We start from the raw sequence: 26106 nt of genomic DNA on the forward strand, positions 1-26106 counted from the left end.
GCTGCAGCGCGTACCCCTTGCCGCTCTCCGCGTGCACCGACACGTAGCTCGACAGCGCACGCTCGCCCACGCGCCGCTCCACCAGCGAGTAGGACACCAGTGCGTTCTCCTGCGCGTCCGCGTCCTGAGCAGACACCGTGAAGATGTGGCAGCCGGGCGGGTTGTTCTCCTTCACGAACACCGTGTACTCGGGCTGCGCGAATGCCGGTGCGTTGTCGTTCACGTCGGCCACCTCCATGGACACGCTGGCGGTGGCCGACAGCGAAGGCGAGCCCCCGTCCCGCGCTGTCACCACCAGCTCATAATTCGCCACGCTCTCGCGGTCCAGAGCGCTGTCCAGCACCAGTGAATAGTAATTCTTGAAGGTAGACACCAGCTTGAAGGGGACATGGGGTGTTAGTGAGCAGGTCACCTGCCCGTTGGCCCCAGAGTCACTGTCAGACACGCTGACCAAGGCGATGACGGTGCCCACCTGAGCATCCTCTCGCACAGGGAGTGACAGAGAAGTGATAGTAATCTTTGGAGCATTATCATTTATATCTAGTATTTCCACCAAAATGGTACAGTGACCCGCCATTGGAATATTCCCCTTGTCAGTTGCCTCCACAGATATTTCATACAATTTATTTTCTTCGAAATCCAGTTTACCTTTTGTCCTAATTTCTCCACTGTTGGGGTTTATGATAAATGCATTTAACACCGCAGGCGATACAGGCCTTCTAAATGAGTAGATTATGTCTCCATTTATATCATCATCAGGATCTGTGGCATTTAGCTTGATCACTAATGTTCCATTAAATGCGTTCTCTAAAACTCTCACCCTGTAAATGGATTGGGCAAATTCTGGGGCGTTATCATTCACATCCAGAATTGTGATGAACAGCTGAACTGTGCCAGTCAGCTCGGGTTTACCTCCATCAATGGCTGTCAATAATAAACTATGCTCCTGAATTTCCTCTCTGTCCAACGATTTCCTCAGCACAAGTGATAACGAAGACGTTTGTTCACGATTGTTTTGTGTGTCCAAAGCGAAATAATCATTGGGATAGATTCGGTAAGTCAAGGCCGAGTTTACTCCAATATCTGCATCCGATGCGCCATCTAGTGGAAATCGAGTTTCCGGAGGTCTAGATTCTGCAATGATTATTCTTTTCTTACTTTCTGGGAACACAGGCGGGTTGTCGTTGATATCTTTAACTCCCACCTCCACATGGAAAACCTGCAGCGGCCTCTCCACGATCACTTCCAGGTGGATGCTGCACTCCAGGCTCCGCCCGCACAGCTCCTCGCGGTCGATCCGAGAATTCACAAACAAAATGCCATTCTGCAGATTTACCTCCAGAAGGTCCCCACTGCCTTCGGACGTCATCCGGAACAGGCGCGGCACCAGCTCTGCCAGCTCCAGCCCCAGGTCCTGGGCGATGCGGCCCACGAAGGTGCCGTGTTTGGACTCCTCAGAGACCGAGTAGTGGACCTGTCCACTCTGGGTCTCCCAGGTTGCGAGGAGCAGAAGGGAGAGCAGCAGACTCCGGGCTCCTGGGTCTCCTCGCCATGAAAATGGCATGGTACACTCAAAGGGCTTCAGAGATATCTGAAGTATATAGAATACCTTACCTCAGACTGACTCCAAAGATCCAATTTTACCGCCTTCTATTGAGGGAGGATTCGCTAGAGGTTTCCCACTATATACCAAATTTTCTGCAGGAAGAGGAGGCGCCTTCTTTGGAGAAAGGTTCTCAGTGAAGAGCGACACCGTGCGCATGAATGTGTAAGTGTAAAAATGGTTCCATCCCTATTTTCCGTTGATGTAGGTTTATTTTCTTGCATTTTGTGAAATTTCTCACTGCAAATATGCAATTTAAGACTAAATGTTTTTCTTTTCAGAAATAGTAAATCACTGTATTCTTCTCAGCACTGGATGCTAGTCGAAAATTGGTTGAGTCCTATTTTTTCACAAATATATTTTTGCCTGTGTAAAACTTGCATGCAGAATTTTAAGAGGGGGAATACTCTATTCACTTTTGCAAATCAGCCTATAGTTCTGCAAAGCTTTGTAGGTTTTGGTGGGAATGTCCTTTTCCTGTAATATTTTTTGAAACCTGCTCACACAGCAGCCATTGACTCCAAATAAAAACATAACCAATTACATAAAACAGATGAACATGGAAAATATTAGTAAGTGATATACCATATTTAAATAAATATACCATATTATTATTATTACCCCAAATGTGACTGTGAAATGTGGATAAAATATTTGCATTTGAAGGAAGTGTCCAGTCAATGTATATATGAGTTTATATATGAGTGTGTGTGCATAAACACAACAAATTTTTAAAACACAATAATTTTGGTCCTTTAGATATAATAATGCTTTAAAGTTCTAGATTCTCTTTGCATAAAACATGCCAAGAACTAGCATCCTATGTATTTAATAGAATTTAAATTACTACCAGTAGGTTAAATTTCCCTCTTCCCTTCCTCATCTTACATTATCACTAGGAAAGAAATCTTTCTATCATTTAAATTGACTGATTTTCTAAGGAACAACAGGTTGATACAGATGTTAACACATCTTTAGCAAGGAAGAGAGGAAGAATCTTACCTGTTGCTATAACTATCATTAACAGGCCCCAAAGTTCCAGGCCAAATAGCACTATGAAAGATATAGCATAGCTCCAATAATTCTCTTGCCTGTTTTGTGCACAACTCTGCTGGAAATAATTGTTGGGTTCATTTCTGTATCTTTGCTCTCTTCTGAAAATTTGAGTACAGTATTTGGTATTCTCTTTTATCCTCTGTCCTGCTCCATTACTTTTATTAACATAACTTTACTCTTATACTGGGAATAATCCCTTAATTTTTTCTAATTGTTCTTGTTTATCAGGCTCTATCTTCTCTCATTTACCTCTCTACCTAACCTATACCACATAGTCAGCCATTTAAAGCATATCTTTCCTGACACCCCAAAGCACTCACCTACTTATATTACTCCCCAACATTTTCTTTAGTTTACAACACACAACCTAATATCCATTTTCTCTATTTCTCCTATTAAGCTTCCTAGTATAAGATAGTCACTTAATCATGATGACTATATTCTCTACGGATTGACTCTCAACTTTACCTTGACTAGGCCCTCAAATGAATCCATAATTCACTCTTCCCCCATGTCTACAGATACTCTTCCATATTCTTTTCTCTCTCTTCTCAAATTCTCAACCTTATTCTAACCACCTGGTTTTCAGATGATTTACCCAGAGAGCTAAGTCATCAAAATGAACTCAATGGCTCTCTTCTTATATCAGTATATTTCCTTATAGTCTCTATTTCATTCCCTGCTAAGAAAAAAAATGGTCCCCACATTTAAGCTCACCTCTATGCTCTTTAAAAATTATTCTCCATCCTTTTCTCCTTCATCTTTACCTTCATTCTTTCTTTGGCTGTCTTATCTTCAGTATCTCCTTCTTTACTTACTTCTTTCCCTCACACTACAAAAACACTCAAGCATCTTTATATAAACTTACTACTTCTTTAAAAAGCCTGTTCTTTTATCTCATCCTCTTCAGCATTAACTTCTAACATGCATTTGATATATTGCACTTTGAGCTTTATTTTAGCAGTGTTATATAACCATTTTATGATTTTAAGCCTACTATCCTAGGTTGAATGCTGTCTCCCCTCCCAAAAAAAGATATGCCCACATCTTAATCCCTGGAACCTATGAATATTTCTTTATGTGACAAAAGATGTGACTGAGTTAAGGATCTTGAGAGAAGGCACTTATTCTGGATTATACAGGTGGGCCCTAAAGTATAATCACATATATCATTTTAAAATATATGGGGAAGAATAGGAGGCAATGTGACCACAGAGGCAGAAACTGGAGTGGTGTGGCCACAAGCCAAGGAACTCTACAGCCACAAAAAGCTGGGACAGACAACAGGTTCTCCTTGGAGCTCCAGAGCAGGTACAGCTCTGCCAACACTCTGATTTTGGACTTCTGGTATCCCAAACTGTGAGAGAATAAATTTTTATTGTCTTCAGGCACCAGTTTTTGGTAATTTGTTATAGTGGCCCCAGGAACTAACGCACCTATCCACTTAAATTCTTTCTTTGGACACATTGCTTTCAATTTTTCAATCTCTTTCTAGTAATTTAATGGATTTATTTTTTAATGGATTTATTTTTTTCCCTATGGGAATTACTCACAAATCTACATCTGTAATATTCCCTGAGTTCCAGATCCATATTTCTCATCACAATTATTTTTTTTTGCAGAACCTCAAGTATAATATAGTTTTTTAAATGTTCCTCTCTATTCTCTAGCAGCACAAATACAAAAAAAAACTTTCTCCAACTCTCTTCTGCATCTTGGTTAATGGCAATCTCATCCTCCCAGGTGACCAAACTAAAAAAGTTAATGTCATCTTCTACTTTCGTATATCTCTTATCATTGTATTGAGCCCATCATTATCTGGCTGCTTCTACTTTGTCAATGCCACTTGTACATGTTTCTCTCAATCTATTTCAATTGCCATAATTTAAATCTTCATCACTTGATACCTAAAGTATTATAAAAGATTCTTTACTAGCTTTCCTACCTTCAGAATCTCCCCTGCTCCAATCCTGCAAGTACACATTCACTAGAAAAAACTGTTTATTTATTCATATTTATCTCTCCATTTGTAATACCTTCCTATTGAAATGTCATCTATCCTACAGGCACTCTTCAATAAAACATTGCCTAATCTCTGGAGTCTACCCCAACTTCTACAATGGAGGGAATCACCTAGGCAGTTTATTTCGATGCCATATATTTATTTCAAAATTATTGCTTGAACATATGCTATATTCCATGTCCTAAACTAAAGATATGTGAGACAGTACTAGGCAAAAGGCAGGAAAGTTTAATACCATCACTACCAGACTGAGGGATTTAAGGCTTTACTCTCTGATCAAAGAGAAGCCTCTGGATATTTTGGGGTAAGAAAATTACAACATGTAAAATGCACTTTAGAACATTCATGAGATAATAGTCCCAGAGCAGTAATATGCCATAATGGGTTTGGGATCCTCCAAAACTGGGTTTGAGCCACTTCTCACTATCTGGCTTAAGCTCAGGTTTCTCATAAGTAAAATGACAATGATAAATATTGTACCTGAACCATAGAACTACTTTGATAATAAAATGAGATGATGCCATTAAATATCTTAGCACAGTTCCTGAAAAATAATAGGGGATCAATAACTATTCTTATATTTTATTAAATAAAAAAGTCATTAGTTGTAAGATGCATCATTACTTATGTGCTACCAAGAAAGAAAAACAGCTATGTAAGTTATTATAAAACATCAATCATAAAATGAATCCTAATTTGGGTGGTTATTATAACCTTTTAAGTATGAAATGACTTTGTTATATTTTATGTAAATAAGGGTAGTACAGTAGCCAATCCCACTTTAAAGGAAGAAGGGACTCCCTGTGAACAATAATAAAAAATATTTCCTTGAGAATTAATAACACAATTATTATGTTATAATATCTGGAAGAAGAGTGTACTGAAATTAGAATGGTAATTAAGGAGACTATTTTACCAGCCTATGCACATAAAGAACAGTGAAGGAATCCAGGTAATGGTCTCTGGGGAACTCTTTGTATTATCTCACAAATTTTTTATAATCATGAAATTAAGTTTAAATTAAAAATAAATTTAAGTTACCGAACACCTAGATGGTTTTTACTGTAGTGTACTAATATTCTTCAAAGCTAATCATAGGTAATGGGAAAAAGGAGAGAACTAGAGTCTATGGCCATGCTACCCTGAACAAGCCCCGCCCCATCTGATCTTGGAAGCTAAGCAGTGTCAGGCCTGGTTAGTACTTGGATGGGAGACCACCTAGGAAGACCAGGTGCTGTAGGCGTAAAAAATAAAAAAAATAAGGGATTGAAAGCTGACAAAGTCCTTGCAATCTGTGAGGTCAACCAAGGGTTGCCTCTTCTAAAGAGAACTAGAATATTTTAAAGTGTGGTGACTGGGCAAATAATGAAAAGTCCAAATGACTAGGAATGATCCTACCACAGAAGAGAAGATATTGACGGTTTAAAGAATAACATAAAGAAAAAAAAGAAAAAGAAAAAGTTAATGTATTTATACCCTAATAGAAAGTTCTTAAAGGGAACAAATATATATCATGACTTACTTCACTGGAAAGATTGAAACAATCTTTTCGTGACTGTGGAAGACTGGGGCTGAAGGCCATGAGGTCGGTCTTGGGAGGGCCCTCCCCAGAGCACACCTTCTGCCGTCTCTGCTTCGAGCACGACCAGCTCCCCACCGCGCTGGAGCACACCAGAGTGGGCTTCTCTGGCCCGCACGCGCCCTCGGTGGGCGGCGCCGAGCACCGCAGAGCCGTGTACAGCAGCAGCGTGAGCACCAACAGGCTGGACACCGCGCAGATGGCAATGATCAGATACACATTCACATCCACCAGCGCCAACTCTGAGCCCATGGCGCCCGCCGACATCTGCGACGGAGTCTTCGGCACCTGGCCACTGTCCATCAGCGAGAGTAGCACAGTGGCGGTGGCCGCCAGCGCAGGCTCGCCGTGGTCCTTCACCAGCACCAGCAGACGCTGGCGCGGCGCGTCCGCCTCGTCCAGGGCGCGCGTAGTGCTGATCTCGCCCGTGTACAGCCCCACGCGGAACGCGCTGTGAGCGCCCCCCGCCTCCGACAGCAGCTCGTAAGACAGCCACGCGTTGTAGCCCGAGTCCGCGTCCACCGCGCGCACCTTCGCCACCACGTGGCCGGAGCCCACAGAACGCGCCACTGGCTGGCTCACCGCGCCGCCCCCGCCACCAGCCCCAGGCGGCAGCAGCGCGGGCGCGTTGTCGTTCTCGTCCAGCACGAACACCTGCAGCGTCACGTTGCTGCCCAGAGGTGGCACGCCCGCGTCGCGCGCGCTCACCTGGAACTGCAGCAGTTCCAGCTCCTCGTGGTCCAGCGGCTGCAGCGCGTACACCTTGCCGCTCTCCGCGTGCACCGACACGTAGCTCGACAGCGCACGCTCGCCCACGCGCCGCTCCACCAGCGAGTAGGACACCAGCGCGTTCTCCTGCGCGTCCGCGTCCCGCGCAGACACCGTGAAGATGTGGCAGCCGGGCGGGTTGTTCTCCTTCACGAACACCGTGTATTCGGGCTGCGTGAATACCGGCGCGTTGTCGTTCATGTCGGCCACCTCCACGGACACGCTGGCGGTGGCCGACAGCGAAGGCGAGCCCCCATCCCGCGCTGTCACCACCAGCTCATAATTCGCCACGCTCTCGCGATCCAGAGCGCTGTCCAGCACCAGCGAATAGTAATTCTTGAAGGTAGACACCAGCTTGAAGGGCACGTGGGGTGTTAGTGAGCAGGTTACCTGCCCGTTGGCCCCAGAGTCACTGTCAGACACGCTGATCAAGGCGATGACGGTGCCCACCTGAGCATCCTCTCGCACAAGGAGTGACAGCGAAGTGACCATTATCTTGGGCGTATTGTCGTTCAGGTCTAGAACTTCCACCAGGACCGTGCAGTAACCTGCCATGGAAGGAATCCCTTTATCAATGGCATTAACATGAATTTCATACTCATTATTCTCTTCAAAATCCAGTTTCCCATAAATTCTGATTTCACCTGTTTTTGGATCTATTGAAAACATACACTTCTCACTTGCTGGCAAAATCATTCTGATTCCATAGGTAATTTCACTATTCAATCCTTCGTCTAAATCTGAAGCGTTTAGTTGAATCACTCTCGTGTCGTTTGGCACATTTTCAAACAGCACTACTTTATAGCCAAGCTTATCAAACTCTGGAGCATTATCATTCACATCCAGGATGGTTATTTTAATATGAATAGAGCCTGTTAGCTCAGGTTTACCGCCATCGAGGGCGGTCAGCAATACATTAAGTTCTGGCGTTTCCTCTCTATCCAAGGACTTCCGAAGAACCAGTTCAGGCAATATACTTTTATCGTTTTTCGTTATTGTTTTCAGAGTAAAATACTCATTTATACTTAACTTGTAAGTCAAAACAGAGTTTTCGCCGATATCCGCATCAAAAGCGCCCTCTAGAGGAAACTGAGACTCTAGAGGTGCAGATTCAGAAATAAGGACCTTTTGTTCTCTTCTAAACACCGGCAAATTGTCGTTAATGTCCTTCACTTCTACCTGCACATGGAAAACCTGCAGCGGCCTCTCTACGATCACCTCCAGGTGGATGCTGCACTCCAGCCTCCGCCCACACAGCTCCTCGCGGTCGATCCGAGAATTCACAAACAAAATGCCATTCTGCAGATTTATCTCCAGAAGGTCCCCACTGCTTTTGGACGCCATCCGGAACAGGCGCGGCACCAGCTCCTCCAGCTCCAGCCCCAGGTCCTGGACGATGCGGCCCACGAAGGTGCCGTGTTTGGCCTCCTCGGAGACCGAGTAGTGGACCGGGCTGCTCTCGGTCTCCCAGGCTGTAAGGAGCAGAAGCCACATCAGCAGGCGCCAGGCTCCTAAGCCTCCCCGCCAGGAAAACACCATTGCAGATAAGATCTCTGAGATGGGAGTGTCAATTTTAAGGGATCGCTCGCCTGTGAACCTTTATGAGCAGTCTCTCTTTGCTGTAAGTATATTTAGTAAGTTTTACCCAGAATTCCGGTTGATGTGGAGTCGATCCTATTCTGTGAATTGTACAAATTTGGGCGCTAGACAAATTTTTTCCTTTTCACCTTTTGAGCATACAGCGACATCATGTGACTGATCGTGTATGTACAAGAAAGATCTTGAGTTTCTTTTTGGTTTAGCCACTTCCCGGGTCACTTTAAATTGTTTCGACTTTTGAATATTTTCATGGATCATTTGTAAATACCTATTTTAATATGATATTAGCGACAAAGCACCCATACATCTATTATACTGCAGTTTTTAAAAAATAATGTGCTTGAAAGTCTATCAAAAAATAATTAAAATACGGTATTTCAGAAGCTATTGTTTAGCTATCGTGGGAAATAAAATAAAGAATAATATCACTCCTGCCTCTATATTGCTTACAATTCACACTTGTATTGATTTTTATCCTATAGAAGCACTTCACCATAGGACTTTAGGAGAAAGTAAAAAATTCTCTCGTAAAGGAAAAAAATAAATATTTCATCATTCATAAAATTATTTTATTCTTAAATCTGGTGAATATTAGAATTCATTATAAATATGGAAGATATCTCCTTTTTTGATTCCTTGATGCTTAAATGTGATGACTTTCTATACAACTGCTCTTGTTCCCACAACATGTTAAAATGAGGCTTGGGTACAGATTCTGGAATGTTTTACTCTAGCACGTGTAAAGAGTTTTCATGTAAAATGTTAAGTCAAAGCCTCCAAATTTCACAATATTCTAAAACGGCAGTGGAACACTAATGTGAAAAAGATCTTGTGAAATGTTTTGGAGCCCAAATTCCTTGACTAAAGTCAAAAGAATATAAACTTCATAATGACCTTTTGGTTTCTCCCCCAGTTTTTCCCTTCAGAGTAGTTAGTAGTTACTCAGAAGATGCAAGGAAGAATTAAAAGACTTTCCATAATTTTATTCATTAATTTAAGACCAGCTTTATGGGAAAATAAACACAGATAAGATGCCTTAGCAAGTAAATATAGATTTTATAAACTCACTAAAATTCAAGTCAAAAATCTTTAAATCAATAATTTGTAACCATTCTTTCCACATATAATAATAAAAGGAACTGAGAAATGAAATCTTTATAGAACCAGAATATAATAACCAGGAATGATTCTACAAGTATAAAATAACTATAAAATTGACTCAATCAATCAAAAACACTTAATTTTGAATTTGATGCTATCAGTCTATTAAATTATCTAATATCACCACCAAGCTTCTTCATTTTCTAACTTCTATTTTTCGAAATAGTCAATGTACTATAATTGCTAAGGAACTTTACAGAAAAAGTAGTGTGTTATGTAGTCCTCGCACACTGTTAGACATAATTAGATTATTAAACAGATAGTAAGATCTAAATTTAGCTTAATACCTAAACAAAAAAAACTAGAAAAGATTGAAATTATAATTTTACAATTTAAAATATAATCCTGAAAAAGAATAAGTATAAAAGACACTAAATTCATAGAAACTAGTCCATGTAATTTGGAATTATCAAAAATGTGCATTGATTACTTATGTACTGTAAATATAATGCTTTGCAAACTTTAAACTCTTTAAAACATTCCAATATCTTTGTTTATTAAATTTAGATGAACTTGAGTCATTCCAAGAACGTCCTTTGGAGATAAGTAATAATGTGTGTCCTACCTAATATTACATTTATTACATTTACAGTTTCATAAATGATATGACTGATAGTTTAATCACTTTTGAGTCTGAAATATTTTACATTTTACTCTAGTTGCCAACTTTGATATAGAAAAGTGTTTTTAGTCAATTAATACTGAGGTACAAAAGATTATGCAGAGGTCCAAAAATGAGAACCATGAAAATTATGATAAGTGGTATGCTGTGTGATTTTAGGGAGAGAATGGCCACATATGATTTGTCAGATTCTCAAAGAAGTCAGTGACTCTACCAACCTACATGTAGCTAACAATCACTGAATTAGTAAAATGACCTAGAGGTAAATGATCTTTACTAGAATCTTCAGGTATGGTTAGAGCATCTGAAAATTTCACAAACATTAGAGATAAAGCATTTAAAGATAGGAAATTTTAAAGGAGTAATGGGTGAAACTGATAATTGTCAGTAAGTTTCATTTTAATACCATTAACATTTTCCTTTCTAGATAAGTCCAAAAAACTTAAGAAATATGCCAACTAACATATATCACAAATGTATAAGTCAATACACATGCCTTTAGCAAGTTTGAATGACTTACCTGAGTAATATAAATAACTTTATTTGCCTAGATTACTTTGGAACTATAAATCTGAGATTCTGTTCAAGTATTTAGTGGATAAATCTCTAACCATTCCATGGATCAAATTTTAAAAGGACAGAACATTTAGTTATATTATTTCAATGCAAGCCTAGAGAATGCAAAACTGAATTTTTAACTGCAAAAAAAAAATAGCAAGTTTAATCTATCAGTAGAGATAAAATTAAAGATTATCTAATGGACATTAAACATACGACAAACATTTAAGAACACAGAAAAAGAAAGGTAAATCATTTCAGACCTAATGAAGACCGTGCTCTATCTTTAATAAAAGACTGAAGTGAAAATAGTCAATAGACCTAATAATATGAAAATATAAAGGCAAAAGGTCGACAAAGAAGATGAGAACCTATAGTAATTATCTACATTACTGAGGATTAAAGTAAATGAAGTGACATGAGTAAATTAGTGACAATTAGAAATTATTTCTAATAAAGCGATAACAGGAAAGTCCCTCTTGCATCTTCTTTTAACATTTTCTAACAAAACATTAAAACAAATAAGACATTTATTGCAAAAAAATATTATAATCAAAATTGGGTATATGTATCATATTGCATTTCACTAACAGACATTATTCTTTAAAATATACTAAAAATACACAGTATTCATTAAGATTTTCTATAAAATAATCTGGATTTTAAAAACATTTAAGTTAAACTTCAAAAGCGAGGGTATCTATATTACTCACCTGCCCAGAATGATTTGATCCTGCCTCCTGCCTCTCCCCTACATCTTCTCTATCCAGACCCGGAGGAAGACTGGGGCTGAAGGCCATGAGGTCCGTCTTGGGTGGGCCCTCCCCAGAGCATACCCTCTTGGGTGGGCCCTCCCCAGAGCACACCCTCTGTCGCCTTTGCTGCGAGCACGACCAGCTCCCCACCGCGCTGGTGCACACCAGCGTGGGCTTCAGCGGCCCGCAAGCGCCCTCAGTGGGCGGCACCGAGCACCGCAGCGCCGTGTACAGCAGCAGCGTGAGCACCAACAGGCTGGACACTGCGCAGATAGCGATGATCAGATACACGTTCACATCCACCAGCGCTGCCTCTGGGCCCGTGGCCCCCACAGACATCCGCAACGGTGTCTTCGGCGCCTGGCCACTGTCCACTAGCGACAGCAGCACAGTGGCGGTGGACGCCAGCGCTGGCTCGCCGTGGTCCTTCACCAGCACCAGCAGGCGCTGGCGCGGCGCGTCCGCCTCGTCCAGGGCGCGCGTCGTGCTGATCTTGCCGGTGTACAGCCCCACGCGGAACGGGCTGTGAGCGCCCCCCGCCTCCAGCTGCAGCTCGTAAGACAGCCACGCGTTGTAGCCGGAGTCCGCGTCCACCGCGCGCACCTTCGCCACCACGTGGCCGGCGCCCACAGAACGCGCCACAGGCTGGCTCACCGCGTCGCCCCCGCCGCGAGATCCAAGTGGCAGCAGCGCGGGCGCGTTGTCGTTCTCGTCCAGCACGAACACCTGCAGCGTCACGTTGCTGCCCAGAGATGGCACGCCCGCGTCGCGCGCGCTCACCTGGAACTGCAGCAGCTCCACCTCTTCGTGGTCCAGGGGCTGCAGCGCGTACACCTTGCCGCTCTCCGCGTGCACCGACACGTAGCTCGACAGCGCACGCTCGCCCACGCGCCGCTCCACCAGCGAGTAGGACACCAGCGCGTTCTCCTGCGCGTCCGCGTCCCGCGCAGACACCGTGAAGATGTGGCAGCCGGGCGGGTTGTTCTCCTTCACGAACACCGTGTACTCGGGCTGCGCGAATACCGGCGCGTTGTCGTTCACGTCAGCCACCTCCACGGACACGCTGGCGGTGGCCGACAACGAAGGCGACCCCCCGTCTCGTCCTGTCACCACCAAGTCATAGATGGACACACTCTCGCGGTCCAGGGCGCTGTCCAGCACCAGTGAATAATAGTTTTTGAACGTGGACATTATCTTGAAGGGAACGTTGGACGTTAGAAAACAGGTCACCTCTCCGTTGGCACCAGAGTCGCGGTCGAATACCCTAATCAAAGCAATGACGGTGCTAGGCTGAGTGTCCTCTCGTACTGGGAGAGACAGGGAAGTCACGGTGACTTCAGGAGCGTTATCATTGACATCTATGATTTCTACCCAGAGTGTACAGTGACCTGACATTGGGGGATTTCCCTTATCTTTGGCCTGTACTTCAATTTCATAAAACGTGTTTTCTTCATAATCTAAAATTCCATTGACCCTCACCTCTCCATTATTTTCATCTATTGTAAATAAGCGTTTTCTATTGGGCTTAATCGATATCAAGGAGTATGTTACCTCCCCATTGACTCCTTCATCTGGATCTGTAGCATTTAACTTAATCATAAAAGTTTCTTTAGCTGCGTTTTCCATCAATCTCACTTTATATTCTGATTGCTCAAATTCTGGATCATTGTCGTTAATATCCAAGACGTGGATTAAAAGCTGAACAGTGCCAGTGAGCTCCGGTTTCCCCCTGTCTGCGGCCGTCAGTAGCAAACTAACTTCCGGAATTTTCTCTCTATCCAGAGACCTCTTTAATATAAGAGACAGTCTATTAGTCTGCTTACTATTTGTTGGTATTTCTAAGGAAAAATATTCATTTTGACTTAGTCTGTAGGTCAATAGAGCATTCTCTCCTATATCTGCATCAGAAGCGCCCTCTAGAGGAAAGTGTGAGTCAGGTTGCTTAGATTCAGAAATCAGCAGCTTTTGTTCTCTTCCAGAGAACTCTGGCGGATTGTCATTAATATCTTTAACCTTCACCTCCACATGAAAAACTTGCAGCGGCCTCTCCACGATCACCTCCAGGTGGATGCTGCACTCCAGGCTCCGTCCGCACAGCTCCTCGCGGTCGATCCGAGAATTCACAAACAAAATGCCATTCTGCAGATTTATCTCCAGAAGGTCCCCACTGCCTTTGGATGCTACCCGGAACAGGCGCGGCACCAGCTCCTCCAGCTCCAGCCCCAGGTCCTGGGCGATGCGGCCCACGAAAGTGCCGTGTTTGACCTCCTCGGGGACCGAGTAGTGGACCTGGCCGCTCCCAGCCTCCCAGATTGCGAAGAGCAGAAGCAACAACTGCAGTCTCTGAGTGCCCAATCCCCTTTTTCGAAAACTGAACATCGCATACGACATCGACTTGCAAAATAAGATCCTTTACATTTACTGTACCAGAGACTCCAGTTTCGGGTTAAAAACCTCGCTGAATTTTTGAGAAGTTTCAAAGGATCCGTTAACAGTAGCGTCCGGCATTATGGAGTGGTCTTGTATGGAGAGTTCCTGGATGTTCAGACCAAACCTTGAATAAACTATTTCCACTAAGTGAAGAGCGACACCTTGTGCCTGAAATTGTGACTACTGTATACTACATCCAACACCACAAAGTTTTACTTAAAGAGGAAAAAATAATTTCTTGTGTTTCATGATATTTTAACCCCAAGATATTATTTCCAAAGTGCTTATTTATGGAATATTCAGATTTTAAATCATATTAAAACTGATAGTATCCAGCAAATGGCATTTTATTCTTGACTAACATAAAATTTAAATTTTTGTTCCTATGTTTAAGTTATACAGTAATTTTTACTTATCTACATACATGTATATAAATTATCTAAGTAACCTTATGAAAAACTAGGATTAAACACTTACTACAGGTATTTGAATAGTTTTACCTTTCTCCCTTGTTACTTTGGCTGCTAGGAAACTCGAAGAAAAATTTGAAGTTTTAATAATAACTATTTCATTTTTAAGTCTTGCATATTATGTTCTTATCTATGTTCACTTACCTTCTCATATTTTCCTTAGTTCTGATTCCTTATATTTACATTTAATTGTATTATTTATTTTTACATTTAATTGTGTTCTTATTTACATATAATAGGGTTTTTGTTGCAAATAACTTTATATCCATTGAGGAATAATAAGAAAAACAAAAATATATTTTTGAATTTGGTAGTTTAAAACACAGAATTCACAAGGGAAAAGTCTATTGATGTATAGAAATGTAAATTTCATATTCTCATGTAAGTTCCACTACTAAGAGTATTACATGAGGTATCAAAATGATACTTTATGTAATGGTGTCAATGAAAAAAAGTTATCTTTCAACTATAGAATGAGTTTTATTATTATGAAATAAATAAAAATCGCTATGAAAACATCTGTACCATATTGGTATTTCTAAGTTACCAACATTGGTTTTTGGATATCTACTCAATATATATTCATGAGAATAGCTGAACTGTTTCCTTTTTAAAGAATTTTGGGTTTAAGATTCAAATTTTGGGTTTAAAATCCAAATTTTGGGTTTAAGTTTATCCAAAAAAGGGGAAATAATTTTTAATTATATCTCCTCTAAGTGCCTACTAGTACACACACACACACACACACACACACACACACAAACATAGAAAATAATCAAATAATTTAACTAAATGGAAAGTGACCTTAGTGTTCATGGAAATTCGAGTTCATAAAATACCAGTAGAAAATCAAAATTGCCAATATGAGCTTTCATTGCCTAAAGTCGTAATTTGGCTGCATATCCTCTGTGTTTTCGTATAGCCTTGGGTTTTAAGGGGAGGGAAAAAGGATACAATAGAAGTTTAGAGTAGAAAGTGATTCGGAATAAATAACACACTAGCTTGAGTATTTTCTTGTATAGTTTTGATGGTTTATCTCCAATCTAAAAATATTGAAATATAAAAAAATTTTATTTATTTGTGTTAATGTTTTTCTTTGTCTTGAATATATACACAGATATGTATATATATTCGACTGCTAATTTCAGATCTTGTTCCACTTTTTTCAGATTTATTCTTTTGCTGATATTGTTCTGCTAGAACTCTTATTAAATACAAAATTCTTTCTTACAAAATAAAGCAGGCTCGTCACCTTTTATGACACTGTAATGCATCTGTAACACAATCTGTTATGCATCTGTAACACAAGCAGTCATATGGGTCTCTAATCAAAATATATTACACTAGATAACAATAGATTTAATATATTTGAAGACTGTCAGATTTATTTTGGAGAAAAGGCAAGCAACCACTTCATTATGGAAATTGAGGATTGAGGTATGACATGCGAAGTGGAGTCTTCAAAGGTAGATAGAGAGAAGTACATGAGAAAGTTTATCCAAGGGAGATGAAGAACTTACATGTCTGAATTAAAATCAAATGCTAATTTAAAAATTACTTTCCAGTAATGTGGTGTTTTGTGAGTATATGGAGTGGCACTGGACAAACTGCAAGTCATAAAAGAGTTTTACATATTGTATGAACTAAGAACCCATCTTCTGCATTTTGGCTGTTATATTTCAGATATAGTTGCCATCTCAACTAGCCCCTTTAGAAGAGATTATGCTATCGTCGAACTCATCTTTGAGGATAGATCTGAGATTTGGCAATAGGCTAATGCCAAGAAGTCATATCAATATCATTGTTAACCATAATTTTGTAAAATCAATTGAAAAGAATGAGGAACTTTGTGCCTGACCTTTACTAAACCAATTTGGTTAGTCTTAAGTTCCAACTGTATGTCCTGCTAGTCACGTGTTAGAGTGCATTGTTTAATGTCCTATGAGTCCTCATCATCCGCTAATATTCCATAATAGTTCTAGTACTATTACTATTGAAAACATAAAAAGAGAAATAAATCTTGAATTCATTTTTGGAAACACAGAAGGTTCTTCAAAATCGGTAGATTAGAAGTACTATTCAACATCGGATTAACGAAATTGTAGGATATACTCAGCAATGTTCACACTGTGCTATCATGGCTTATTCAAGTATACACAGTTATTTGATCACAGATCATTTGTTCAGTTGGCACAAATCTCTCAGACAATTATAAAACTAAAGAAGACTGAATCTTTAAAGATATAAACACAAAGATTTTCATGCGAAAATATACCATTAAAGCTGTATTAAAGTATCCAATATTGGAAATACTTATTGAATCCTTTGCTGCTGTTCAGGATCCCAGAAATAATCATATTACTACTTATATTTGCCCAAAACATATCCTTATTCACAGTGTTAAAAAGACAAGGTCATTTTCATATGTGTCATTTGGCTTTGGTGTTCTGCAAGAACATTGCAGACCACAGTCTTCTGACTTTTCTCAAATATTAAATGATTATTTTTCTTATTTTTATCACTTCCAAACTGATTCATAGTCCTTATAGGGCAATTCTAAATTATTTATTGATTGAATAATATTAATACCTATCAATGTGACATTAACACAAATGATGACGATCATGAACTCTTTTGAGAAAAAAATCACTTAACAAAAATCCTAATTCCCATCTCAATTATGGCATTGTACAAAATTAATCATGAAGATAATCATGAAGAGGTTTTTTTTCCTTAGCAAAACAGAAAGGAAGTTTCACCTGTATATAGCTTGTGCTTGACATTCCTAGCCAGAACTATTCCTGATCAGAGAAAAGATTTACTACAGAAAACTCTACAGTGATAAAAACAATGGGTCTGGAATCTAAAAGATATGCATTTGAATATCATCTCTATCATGTGCTAGCTGAATGGCAATAGAAAAGACAAATATCTCTTATGGCATTTTAAAATTTTGGGTAGTCTCATGTAATTTACAAGTTGTTAAAAGGATTTTTTAAATTATGTATTTTAAGCCCTTCTCACCATGTCTAACAAATAGAAATAGCTCAATCATGGTAGTATATTATAGTTAGTGATGGATGAATGGTATTCCAGTACAATAACTAAGGCTTGGCTTTTCCTTTTCTGAAGATTTCCTAACATTCATCTTCATGGAAATCATCCTACTTTTTAGGTAGAAAACAACCACTAATGCCTTCTCAGCATTTCTATTAACCTTACCCTATCTACCATAACATGGTTCTCCTCCCAAATGTAAATTATCATATATAATTTATTTTTCCACACACTCCAATTAAACGGTCTCTAATTTGTATACTGGAACCCAAAGAACAAAATTAACCTCCACATTATTTGATTCACACCCTTACAACCCTAAATACAAGTTCTCTGTGAATATAGCTTTGTGACAATAAAGTGTTTGCATAGTACGCATCTAAAGTATACAATGTTAAATTCTGAAATTCGATCAACAACATTATTGTCGAGTGCTAGTGCCAAGTGGAAGTGTCAAGTGAAAGTTTCATGGTTCTTACATTCAAGTTATTTAAAGCAAGTCATTTTGAAGACCAAGTGGCTTGGTGAACATAGGCAGCAGCATCATACTTCCTTATACATGGGAAGACTTTCTTAAAGCACACATACAAAAAAAGTATGAATTTTCCTGCCCTAAAATATTTCCATACAGCCTCATGACAAGTACCATGAATGGAAGAAATATCAGTATATTCAATGCTCAAATAAATCTTCCAGATAAAATAGAGTTCAATAAATTAATCTGGAGGAAAGCCGCAATGAATTCAACAGGCAATTAGCAAAACTGATGTTATATTAGAAAATAAAGGGGGGAAAGTCTATCTGAAGCAGCTGAAGACTATAAAGAAAATAAGCTTGAAATTATGAGGGATTAAAAACAAAAATAAGTAAAATCATCCCCAAAGACAAGGTGAAACATCACCCACTATCTCAAAGACCATGTCATTGATTAGAAACAAAATGGTTTATAAAATGAGACCACCTCAACTACCTATGCCCGTAATAGGTAAACTTACAGATTATAGGAAGGTAACAATTTAACCATGTTTAAAATAAAAAAACTAAATTATGAAGTTCTGCATTATTACGGTAATTTGAATACATAAACATAATGAGTGAAAGGCACCACTTAGAATAAGAAGAAAGGAAGAATGAACTTGCTGCAAAATGACAAGTAAAATATTTCAGCCTGTCCACACTCTCCATTTCTCATGAGTGATCCTCACTTCCTTCCTCTCTGACTAACTTCCACATTAACAGAAAGCTTTAGTCATCTATTTCATTACAGCTATTACTTTTACTATTATGATTTCTACCAACTAGATAATATTCTTGGTGTTTATGAAGACTGGTGAAAAATAATTAAAAATTTTTTCCATCCCAAGAGAAAGCCAAAACCAAATGAAGCAACGAACTTACAGTAATATGTTGGTAAACGACTATGTGAATGACATTAATAGGCATTAAATACACCCCAAAATTCCTGTACTTACATTCCCGCAAATCTGTTTTTCTCCACTATCTCCAGAACTCGAAACAGGAGGAACACTAGGACTGAAAGCCATTAGATCCGTCTTGGGCGGGCCCTCCCCAGAGCACTCCTTCTGCCGCCTCTGCTGCGAGCACAACCAGCTCCCCACTGAGCTGGGGCACACCAGAGTGGGCTTCCCTGGCCCGCACGCGCCCTCGGTGGGCGGAGCCGAGCACCGCAGCGCCGTGTACAGCAGCAGCGTGAGCACCAACAGGCTGGACACCGCACAGATGGCGATGATCAGATACACGTTCACATCCACCAAGGCCAACTCTGGGCCCGTGGCTCTCGCTGCCTCCCACAATGAGGCCTTTGGAGCCTGGCCACTGTCCACCAGTGACAGCAGCACGGTGGCCGTGGACGCCAGCGCCGGCTCGCCGTGGTCCTTCACCAACACCAGCAGGCACTGGCGCTGCGCGTCCGCCTCGTCCAGGGCGCGCGTCGTGCTGATCTCTCCCGTGTACAGCCCCACGCGGAACGGGCTGCGCAAGCCCCCGGACTCCGGCTGCAGCTCGTAAGACAGCCACGCGTTGTAGCCCGAGTCCGCGTCCACAGCGCGCACCTTCGCCACTACGTGGCCGGCGCCCACAGAACGCGCCACCGGCTGGCTCACCGCGTCGCCCCCGCCGCCAGCCCCAGGCGGCAGCAACGCGGGCGCGTTGTCGTTCTCGTCCAGCACGAACACCTGCAGCGTCATGTTGCTGCTCAGAGGTGGCACGCCCGCGTCGCGCGCGCTCACCTGGAACTGCAACAGCTCCAGCTCCTCGTGGTCCAGCGGCTGCAGCGCGTACACCTTGCCGCTCTCCGCGTGCACCGACACGTAGCTCGACAGCGCACGCTCGCCCACGCGCCGCTCCACCAGCGAGTAGGACACCAGCGCGTTCTCCTGCGCGTCCGCGTCCCGCGCAGACACCGTGAAGATGTGGCAGCCGGGCGGGTTGTTCTCCTTCACGAACACCGTGTATTCGGGCTGCGTGAATACCGGCGCGTTGTCGTTCATGTCGGCCACCTCCACGGACACGCTGGCGGTGGCCGACAGCGAAGGCGAGCCCCCATCCCGCGCTGTCACCACCAGCTCATAATTCGCCACACTCTCGCGATCCAGAGCGCTGTCCAGCACCAGCGAATAGTAATTCTTGAAAGTGGACACCAGCTTGAAGGGGACACGGGGTGTTAGTGAGCAGGTCACTTGCCCGTTGCTATCGGCGTCACGGTCAGTTACACTGATAAGGGCGATGACGGTCCCCAGTGGAGCATCCTCAGGAACAGAAGGCGTTAATGAAGTCACTAGCAGCTCTGGAGCATTATCATTGATGTCTAAAACCTCTATCAAGATTGTGCAGTGACCAAACATTGGGGGATTTCCTTTGTCAACTGCTTCTATTTGAAGCTTCCATAACTTAGTTTCTTCAAAATCTATCTTTCCATTTACTTTTATTTCTCCACTGGCTGAATCTATGCGAAAAGATGCTTCTGGGTCGGGGGAGACATCAGTTGTAAAGGAATAAAGAATGTGGCTGTTTGAACCCTCGTCCAAATCGGAGGCGTTAAGTCTAATAACCAGTGTACCGTTTCTTGCATTTTCCAGTAATTTCACACGATGGATTGCTTTGTCAAACACTGGGGCATTGTCATTTACATCCAGCACTGTGATGTGTAACTCTACGGTACCTGACAGCTCAGGTTTGCCCCCATCTGTTGCTTTCAGCACCAAGAGAAGCTCCGAAGCGATTTCCCTGTCTAAAGGTTTTTTTAGTACCAACTGAAGTGGTTTTACCTGCTCGTCGTTGGTCGGTATTCCAAGAGAGAAATACTCATTGGGGCTCAGTCCGTAAGACAGCAGAGCGTTGACCCCGATATCTGCGTCGGAGGCGCCCTCTAGTGAAAAATGAGAGTCAAGAGCCCGAGTTTCGGAAATAAACAGATTCTTCCGCGTCGCCGGGAACACAGGCGGGTTGTCGTTAATGTCCTTCACCTCCACCTCCACATGGAAAACCTCTAGCGGCCTCTCCACGATCACCTCCAAGTGGATGCTGCACTCCAGACTCCGCCCGCACAGCTCCTCGCGATCGATCCGAGAATTCACAAACAAAATGCCATTCTGCAGATTTACCTCCAGAAGGTCCCCACTGCCTTTGGACGCCATCCGGAACAGGCGCGGCACCAGCTCCTCCAGCTCCAGCCCCAGGTCCTGGGCGATGCGGCCCACGAAGGTGCCGTGTTTGGCCTCCTCGGGGACCGAGTAGTGGACCTGGCCTCTCCCGGCCTTCCAGGCTGCGAGAAGCAGAAGCGAAAGCAGCAGAAACCGGGGTTCCTGGGCACGCGATCCTGAAGCTAACATCATGCCTTGATGCTGGTTAGTAAATCAACATTTCATGAGTACAAAGTTGTCCTTTTGAGATCTTCCTTTTGAGCCTTTATTCCGGAGATCCCAAGTGATCATAACAATATGGGTGCGTTTATAGTCTTTAAAGCATCGGAACAGTGGAGAGTCTCTCTGGTCCTGGAAATAATCGTAATTTTCTTTGTTAAAATAATCTTCTCCTTGGAGAACAACGACATCCTGTGGCTCCAAATGGAAGTGGCTTTGCGTTTATACTAGTATTTCTTTCATTAATATTGCTTCTTTAGTGATTTCTTTGAATTGGTCCATGTTTTTCTTTGTGAGCTTTTAATTCTTTAATTATATACTCCTTGTGTGTGGTCACTAGCTCTTTAAAGGTGGTTTTGTTTTACAAATTAGAATTCCAAGAAGTTTTTTCTTGCATATAGACGTCTAAGAGAATGTACTAACGCACTACTATATTATCATGTTTCTGAAGATGAAAAGTCCGTATTTGTAGGTTACTATGATACTGTTTTTTAGACTTTTAGAAATTGATTATTTTGAAATTATGTCTTATTAAGTTTACTTTATTGCTAACACCCTATAATTTTCTATTGCTTAATCATATACTATGTTAAATTATTCTAAAAGTTTAGCCTAGTTATGTAGAAGATAACTGAAGATGCAAGTTCTCTAAGTTACTTCTTTAACACAATGGTATTTCAAATCAGTGCTGATATGCAAGCTACTTATAAGTTTATCTTTAAAGATTTGTTTGCTTTGATATTAATGAATTTACCAAGTACTTACTCCTGGAAACATAAAATACAGTTATCTTTGTCTCATATTAAAGCTTTTCTTCCAATTACTATATCTGCTCTGGGTGAATGTTGTAGTTTCCATCCTGAAGGACAGCTTAAATTTGCATTATACCCATTGCTATTTGTAATGATAATCTCTTTCTAATCCAAAAAAAAAAAAAAAAGACACTGAATCAGGAATTCAAGTTGTATTTGTCTGTTTGCTCATATCCATTATATTCCAGAACTGGTTTAAGGAGACTATAGTATAAAGAGTAATCTAAATATCATTCATTCACTCAATTTTATTTTCCTGTTTATCTCAAATATAAAAAAAATACATTGAGCTTTTCATAATAATTATTATCAGTTGCAATAAGGTTTATTAGTGTTGTCTTTCAAATAGAAAAAAAATGTTTTAATCAGTCTCAAGGCTGTTAAGGAACCAACTATTCAATATCTGAAATCCTTCCAATAAGATGGCAGCTACTGGGAGAATCCCAAACGTTTCTACCAAAAAGAAAATGTAAATGGTTATCCAAGGGAATCCTAGGTTTTATGTAAAAGTAATGTCTTATTTTGAACACTTTTTAAAATACTGAGTCATAGAATCTATGCCAAACATTTATAGCTCAAACTACTTCTAATCCTTTTTTTAATTGTGAAAGCCATAAGTTCAAGACTGACATATTTGCCTAAAGATGAGCAAGAAAAATTTTAGCACATGAAGGTGACTAAATTCAGAAAAAGATATGACTAAGATATAAACCTCCTCTTGTTTGCCGATTGAACAATTCAGTCTCTTTGGGAATGACTCCATGCTGAAGGGCCATTCCATTTTTAATTTATAGGATTGCTTCACTAATTAAGTACATATTAAAAATAGTTTTTAAAGCCCCCAAATTCCAAGGCTATTAAATTGCTAAATATCTATAAGATATTAATAAAGCTATGGGTTGGTTACTCTTCTTGAAATAGACTATCACAAATACTATCCCATCAAAGCTAAAGAGTACTCATGATTAGTCTTTTTAATGTCATCTACTAAAGAGTATGTTAAACATGATTATAAAACTAAGATGCTATAATTTTTTTTTTTTTGAAATAAACTAATTTGTTTTTTGGCAAGAATGTTAGTCATTCTTGATTTGAGAACATTTCTGGTTTCATTCTGAAATTTCAATCATTCTGCATTAAATGGAACAAACCGTCCACAAAGTTTAAAGAATGTTTATCTTAATAACAGAGCCAGAGGAAGACACTGTCAGACTACAATCAGTAAAATTTGTCTTTGCTATCTCTCAACTCATTCTGAATTCTCTCTTTTCCTCTCCTTTCACTTCCTCCTCTATGGACTTTAGGATTATTATGCTGCTAGATAAAATTCTAACTTGTTATATTAATATTTTTGTAAATGTTTGTATTTTTAAAGGAAACATATCCAAAAGGCAAAGTAAAATAAGTAGGACTAAAGTGGTAAACACATAATTCTAAGTTTCATTAATAACTCACATGAAGAGTTACCTTCTGACAAGACTTTTCTGCAGAGGGGTACACTGACATAAAGATCTGAAAGAGAGGGCATATACAAGAGGAAGGAATGCTATATACTCTGAAATACTCTGCATTAACTTACCATCTATAAGAACTGGAGACTGGCCATGGAAAGTATTAACACTGAAGGCAATGCCACGCTTACATTCCTGAAACCATTGTATTTTTTAATGTTCCTAAACTTGAGTAGAGATGCCAAGTTTTATTGGAAGCTCTTTATGAAGCACATTGAATAAAAGCTAAGTCTGTATGCACAAAGGATAAAGTGATTGCTAAGAACCAGAGTCAAGATGGTAATTGCACTGCCCTTTGTTAACACCAAAATAAATAAAATTTAAAAATGAAATCATAGATATCAGGTAACAACCGATTTGAGAAAGGCATAATTAATAGGGTAGTGCTGGCCACCATGCAATTTAATTGTCTTTCATTTCTGCATCTACATCATCCAACACAATCCTGATTAAAATGACTAGAGAACCTATTAAACTAAATTGCACTGTTTCAGATCAGTAGAAAACATTCTAAGAGGACAATTCCATTTTCTCTTCAAACTTCCAATATTGATTTGGATGACAGTAATCACTTTCAATCTAAAATTAAAAGTGGTTTTCAAATGCTCTCCATTAGTAAAATAAAATTATGACTACTTCCTCAAAGTAAAAAAGCTAATATTTGAATATTATAACCAATACCTCATGTTGATAAAAGAATAGATGATGAAGAGCTACTGTATAAAATTATGTAAATAACTATGAAAATTTTCTTCTGACGAAATAAGTATTACACACTGACATAGGTACCATGAAACCAAAATAAAGTGAAAAACATTTTAAAGCTCAAAACGCTTAATTCCATAGACCAGAACATTTTTATGAATGAACTTTCAGTCTACATACTGTACTTCATACTGTATTATTAAGAATAAAGTATAAACATTGAATAGTGAAGGTCTATTATGCATTATAAATTATGTTACACTACGCAAATCTTAGAAAGCAAAAAGCACATTTCTACCTTGAAAAAATGGATCAGAGCAGTCTTTTTGTTTATATAACAGGGTCATTTCAAAATTTAGATTTGAAAAGTAAATACGCTTATGAGTTAAAGTACTAATCTTACAATATTTATAACATAAAAAGATTGTGGTTTATGAAAAAAACTACAGCCTATATTAAATATTTGTATTAAAAATATAAATTCAGAATCAATGGCTTAATTGTAAAATTGAAGTATCAAACAAAAGTTGATGCACAAGGTACAATAGACAAAATATGAAATAAACTTTTAGAATAAATTATACAATAGGTATTACTAGATATATTTGAGGTATTATAGAAATATGCTATATGGATTAAGGATGAAGATATTGCGAGTCATGTATTTAGAGAAAAAAGTAGTGAAATAAAATATTTACAAAACAAAATATGAAAATATGAAAAATAATAACCCACCTTCCTAGAGTGGTCCCCTCCAATAGATTGTTCTTCCACTTCCACCTCTGGTACAGGACATGGTGGAAGGCTGGGGCTGAAGGCCATAAGGTCGGTCTTGGGCGGGCCCTCCCCAGAGCACACCCTCTGCCGCCTCTGCTGCGAGCACGACCAGCTCCCTACCGCGCTGGAGCACACCAGCGTGGGCTTCAGCGGCCCGCATGCGCGCTCGATGGGCGGAGCCGAGCACCGCAGCGCCGTGTACAGCAGCAGCGTGAGCACCAACAGGCTGGATACCGCGCAGATGGCGATGATCAGATACACGTTCACATCCACCAACGCCGCTTCTGGGCCCGTGGACCCGATCGACATCCGCAACGGTGTCTTCGGCGCCTGGCCGCTGTCCACCAGCGACAGCAGCACAGTGGCGGTGGACGCCAGCGCCGGCTCGCCGTGGTCCTTCACCAGCACCAGAAGACGCTGGCGCGGAGCGTCCGCCTCGTCCAGGGCTCGCGTCGTGCTGATCTCGCCCGTGTACAGCCCCTCGCGGAACGGGCTGCGCGCGCCCCCCGCCTCCCGCCGCAGCTCGTAAGACAGCCACGCGTTGTAGCCCGAGTCCGCATCCACCGCGCGCACCTTCGCCACCACGTGGCCCGCGCCCACAGAACGCGCCAAAGGCTGGCTCACCACGCCGCCCCCGCTGTCAGACCCAGGTGGCAGCAACGCGGGCGCGTTGTCGTTCTCGTCCAGCACGAACACCTGCAGGGTCACATTACTGCCTAGAGGGGGCACGCACGCCTCG

The 26106-nt window shown here is 41.0% G+C and overlaps 6 protein-coding genes and 1 pseudogene across 6 annotated transcripts in view; 1 reads left to right on the forward strand and 6 right to left on the reverse strand.

Annotated features, from left to right (window-relative positions):
• Nucleotides 1-1564, reverse strand: part of LOC102890369 (protocadherin alpha-13) — a 2332-nt gene extending 768 nt beyond the window's left edge. The window contains 1 exon segment of the mRNA XM_025040761.1: nucleotides 1-1564. This exon segment is cut by the window's left edge and continues 698 nt beyond it. Coding sequence (XP_024896529.1) covers nucleotides 1-1564 — 1564 coding nt within the window.
• LOC102890116 (protocadherin alpha-7) overlaps nucleotides 1-26106 on the reverse strand; it is a 128781-nt gene that overhangs the window by 89557 nt on the left and 13118 nt on the right. The gene's annotated exons all lie outside the window — the stretch shown is intronic.
• On the forward strand, nucleotides 5807-5925 carry LOC112471971 (annotated as a pseudogene).
• LOC102890611 (protocadherin alpha-12) lies at nucleotides 6160-8587 on the reverse strand. The gene has a single exon (XM_006923320.2). The coding sequence runs from the start codon at nucleotides 8566-8568 to the stop codon at nucleotides 6160-6162; it is 2409 nt and encodes an 802-aa protein (XP_006923382.1). The 5' UTR covers nucleotides 8569-8587.
• Nucleotides 11647-14103, reverse strand: LOC107196477 (protocadherin alpha-11-like). Its single transcript, XM_015597940.1, has one exon. It carries the CDS (start codon nucleotides 14101-14103, stop codon nucleotides 11647-11649), a length of 2457 nt encoding a protein of 818 aa, XP_015453426.1.
• Nucleotides 19124-21532, reverse strand: LOC102890844 (protocadherin alpha-10). Its single transcript, XM_015597941.1, has one exon. The coding sequence runs from the start codon at nucleotides 21530-21532 to the stop codon at nucleotides 19124-19126; it is 2409 nt and encodes an 802-aa protein (XP_015453427.1).
• LOC102891089 (protocadherin alpha-10) overlaps nucleotides 25317-26106 on the reverse strand; it is a gene marked incomplete at its 3' end in the record, with an annotated part of 2370 nt that continues 1580 nt past the window's right edge. Inside the window, exon 1 of the mRNA XM_025040586.1 lies at nucleotides 25317-26106. This exon is cut by the window's right edge and continues 1580 nt beyond it. Within this exon, the coding sequence (XP_024896354.1) occupies nucleotides 25317-26106 (790 nt within the window).

The sequence above is a fragment of the Pteropus alecto genome, unplaced genomic scaffold, assembly GCF_000325575.1.
Source record: "Pteropus alecto unplaced genomic scaffold, ASM32557v1 scaffold78, whole genome shotgun sequence".
Classification (NCBI taxonomy): Eukaryota; Metazoa; Chordata; class Mammalia; order Chiroptera; family Pteropodidae; genus Pteropus; species Pteropus alecto.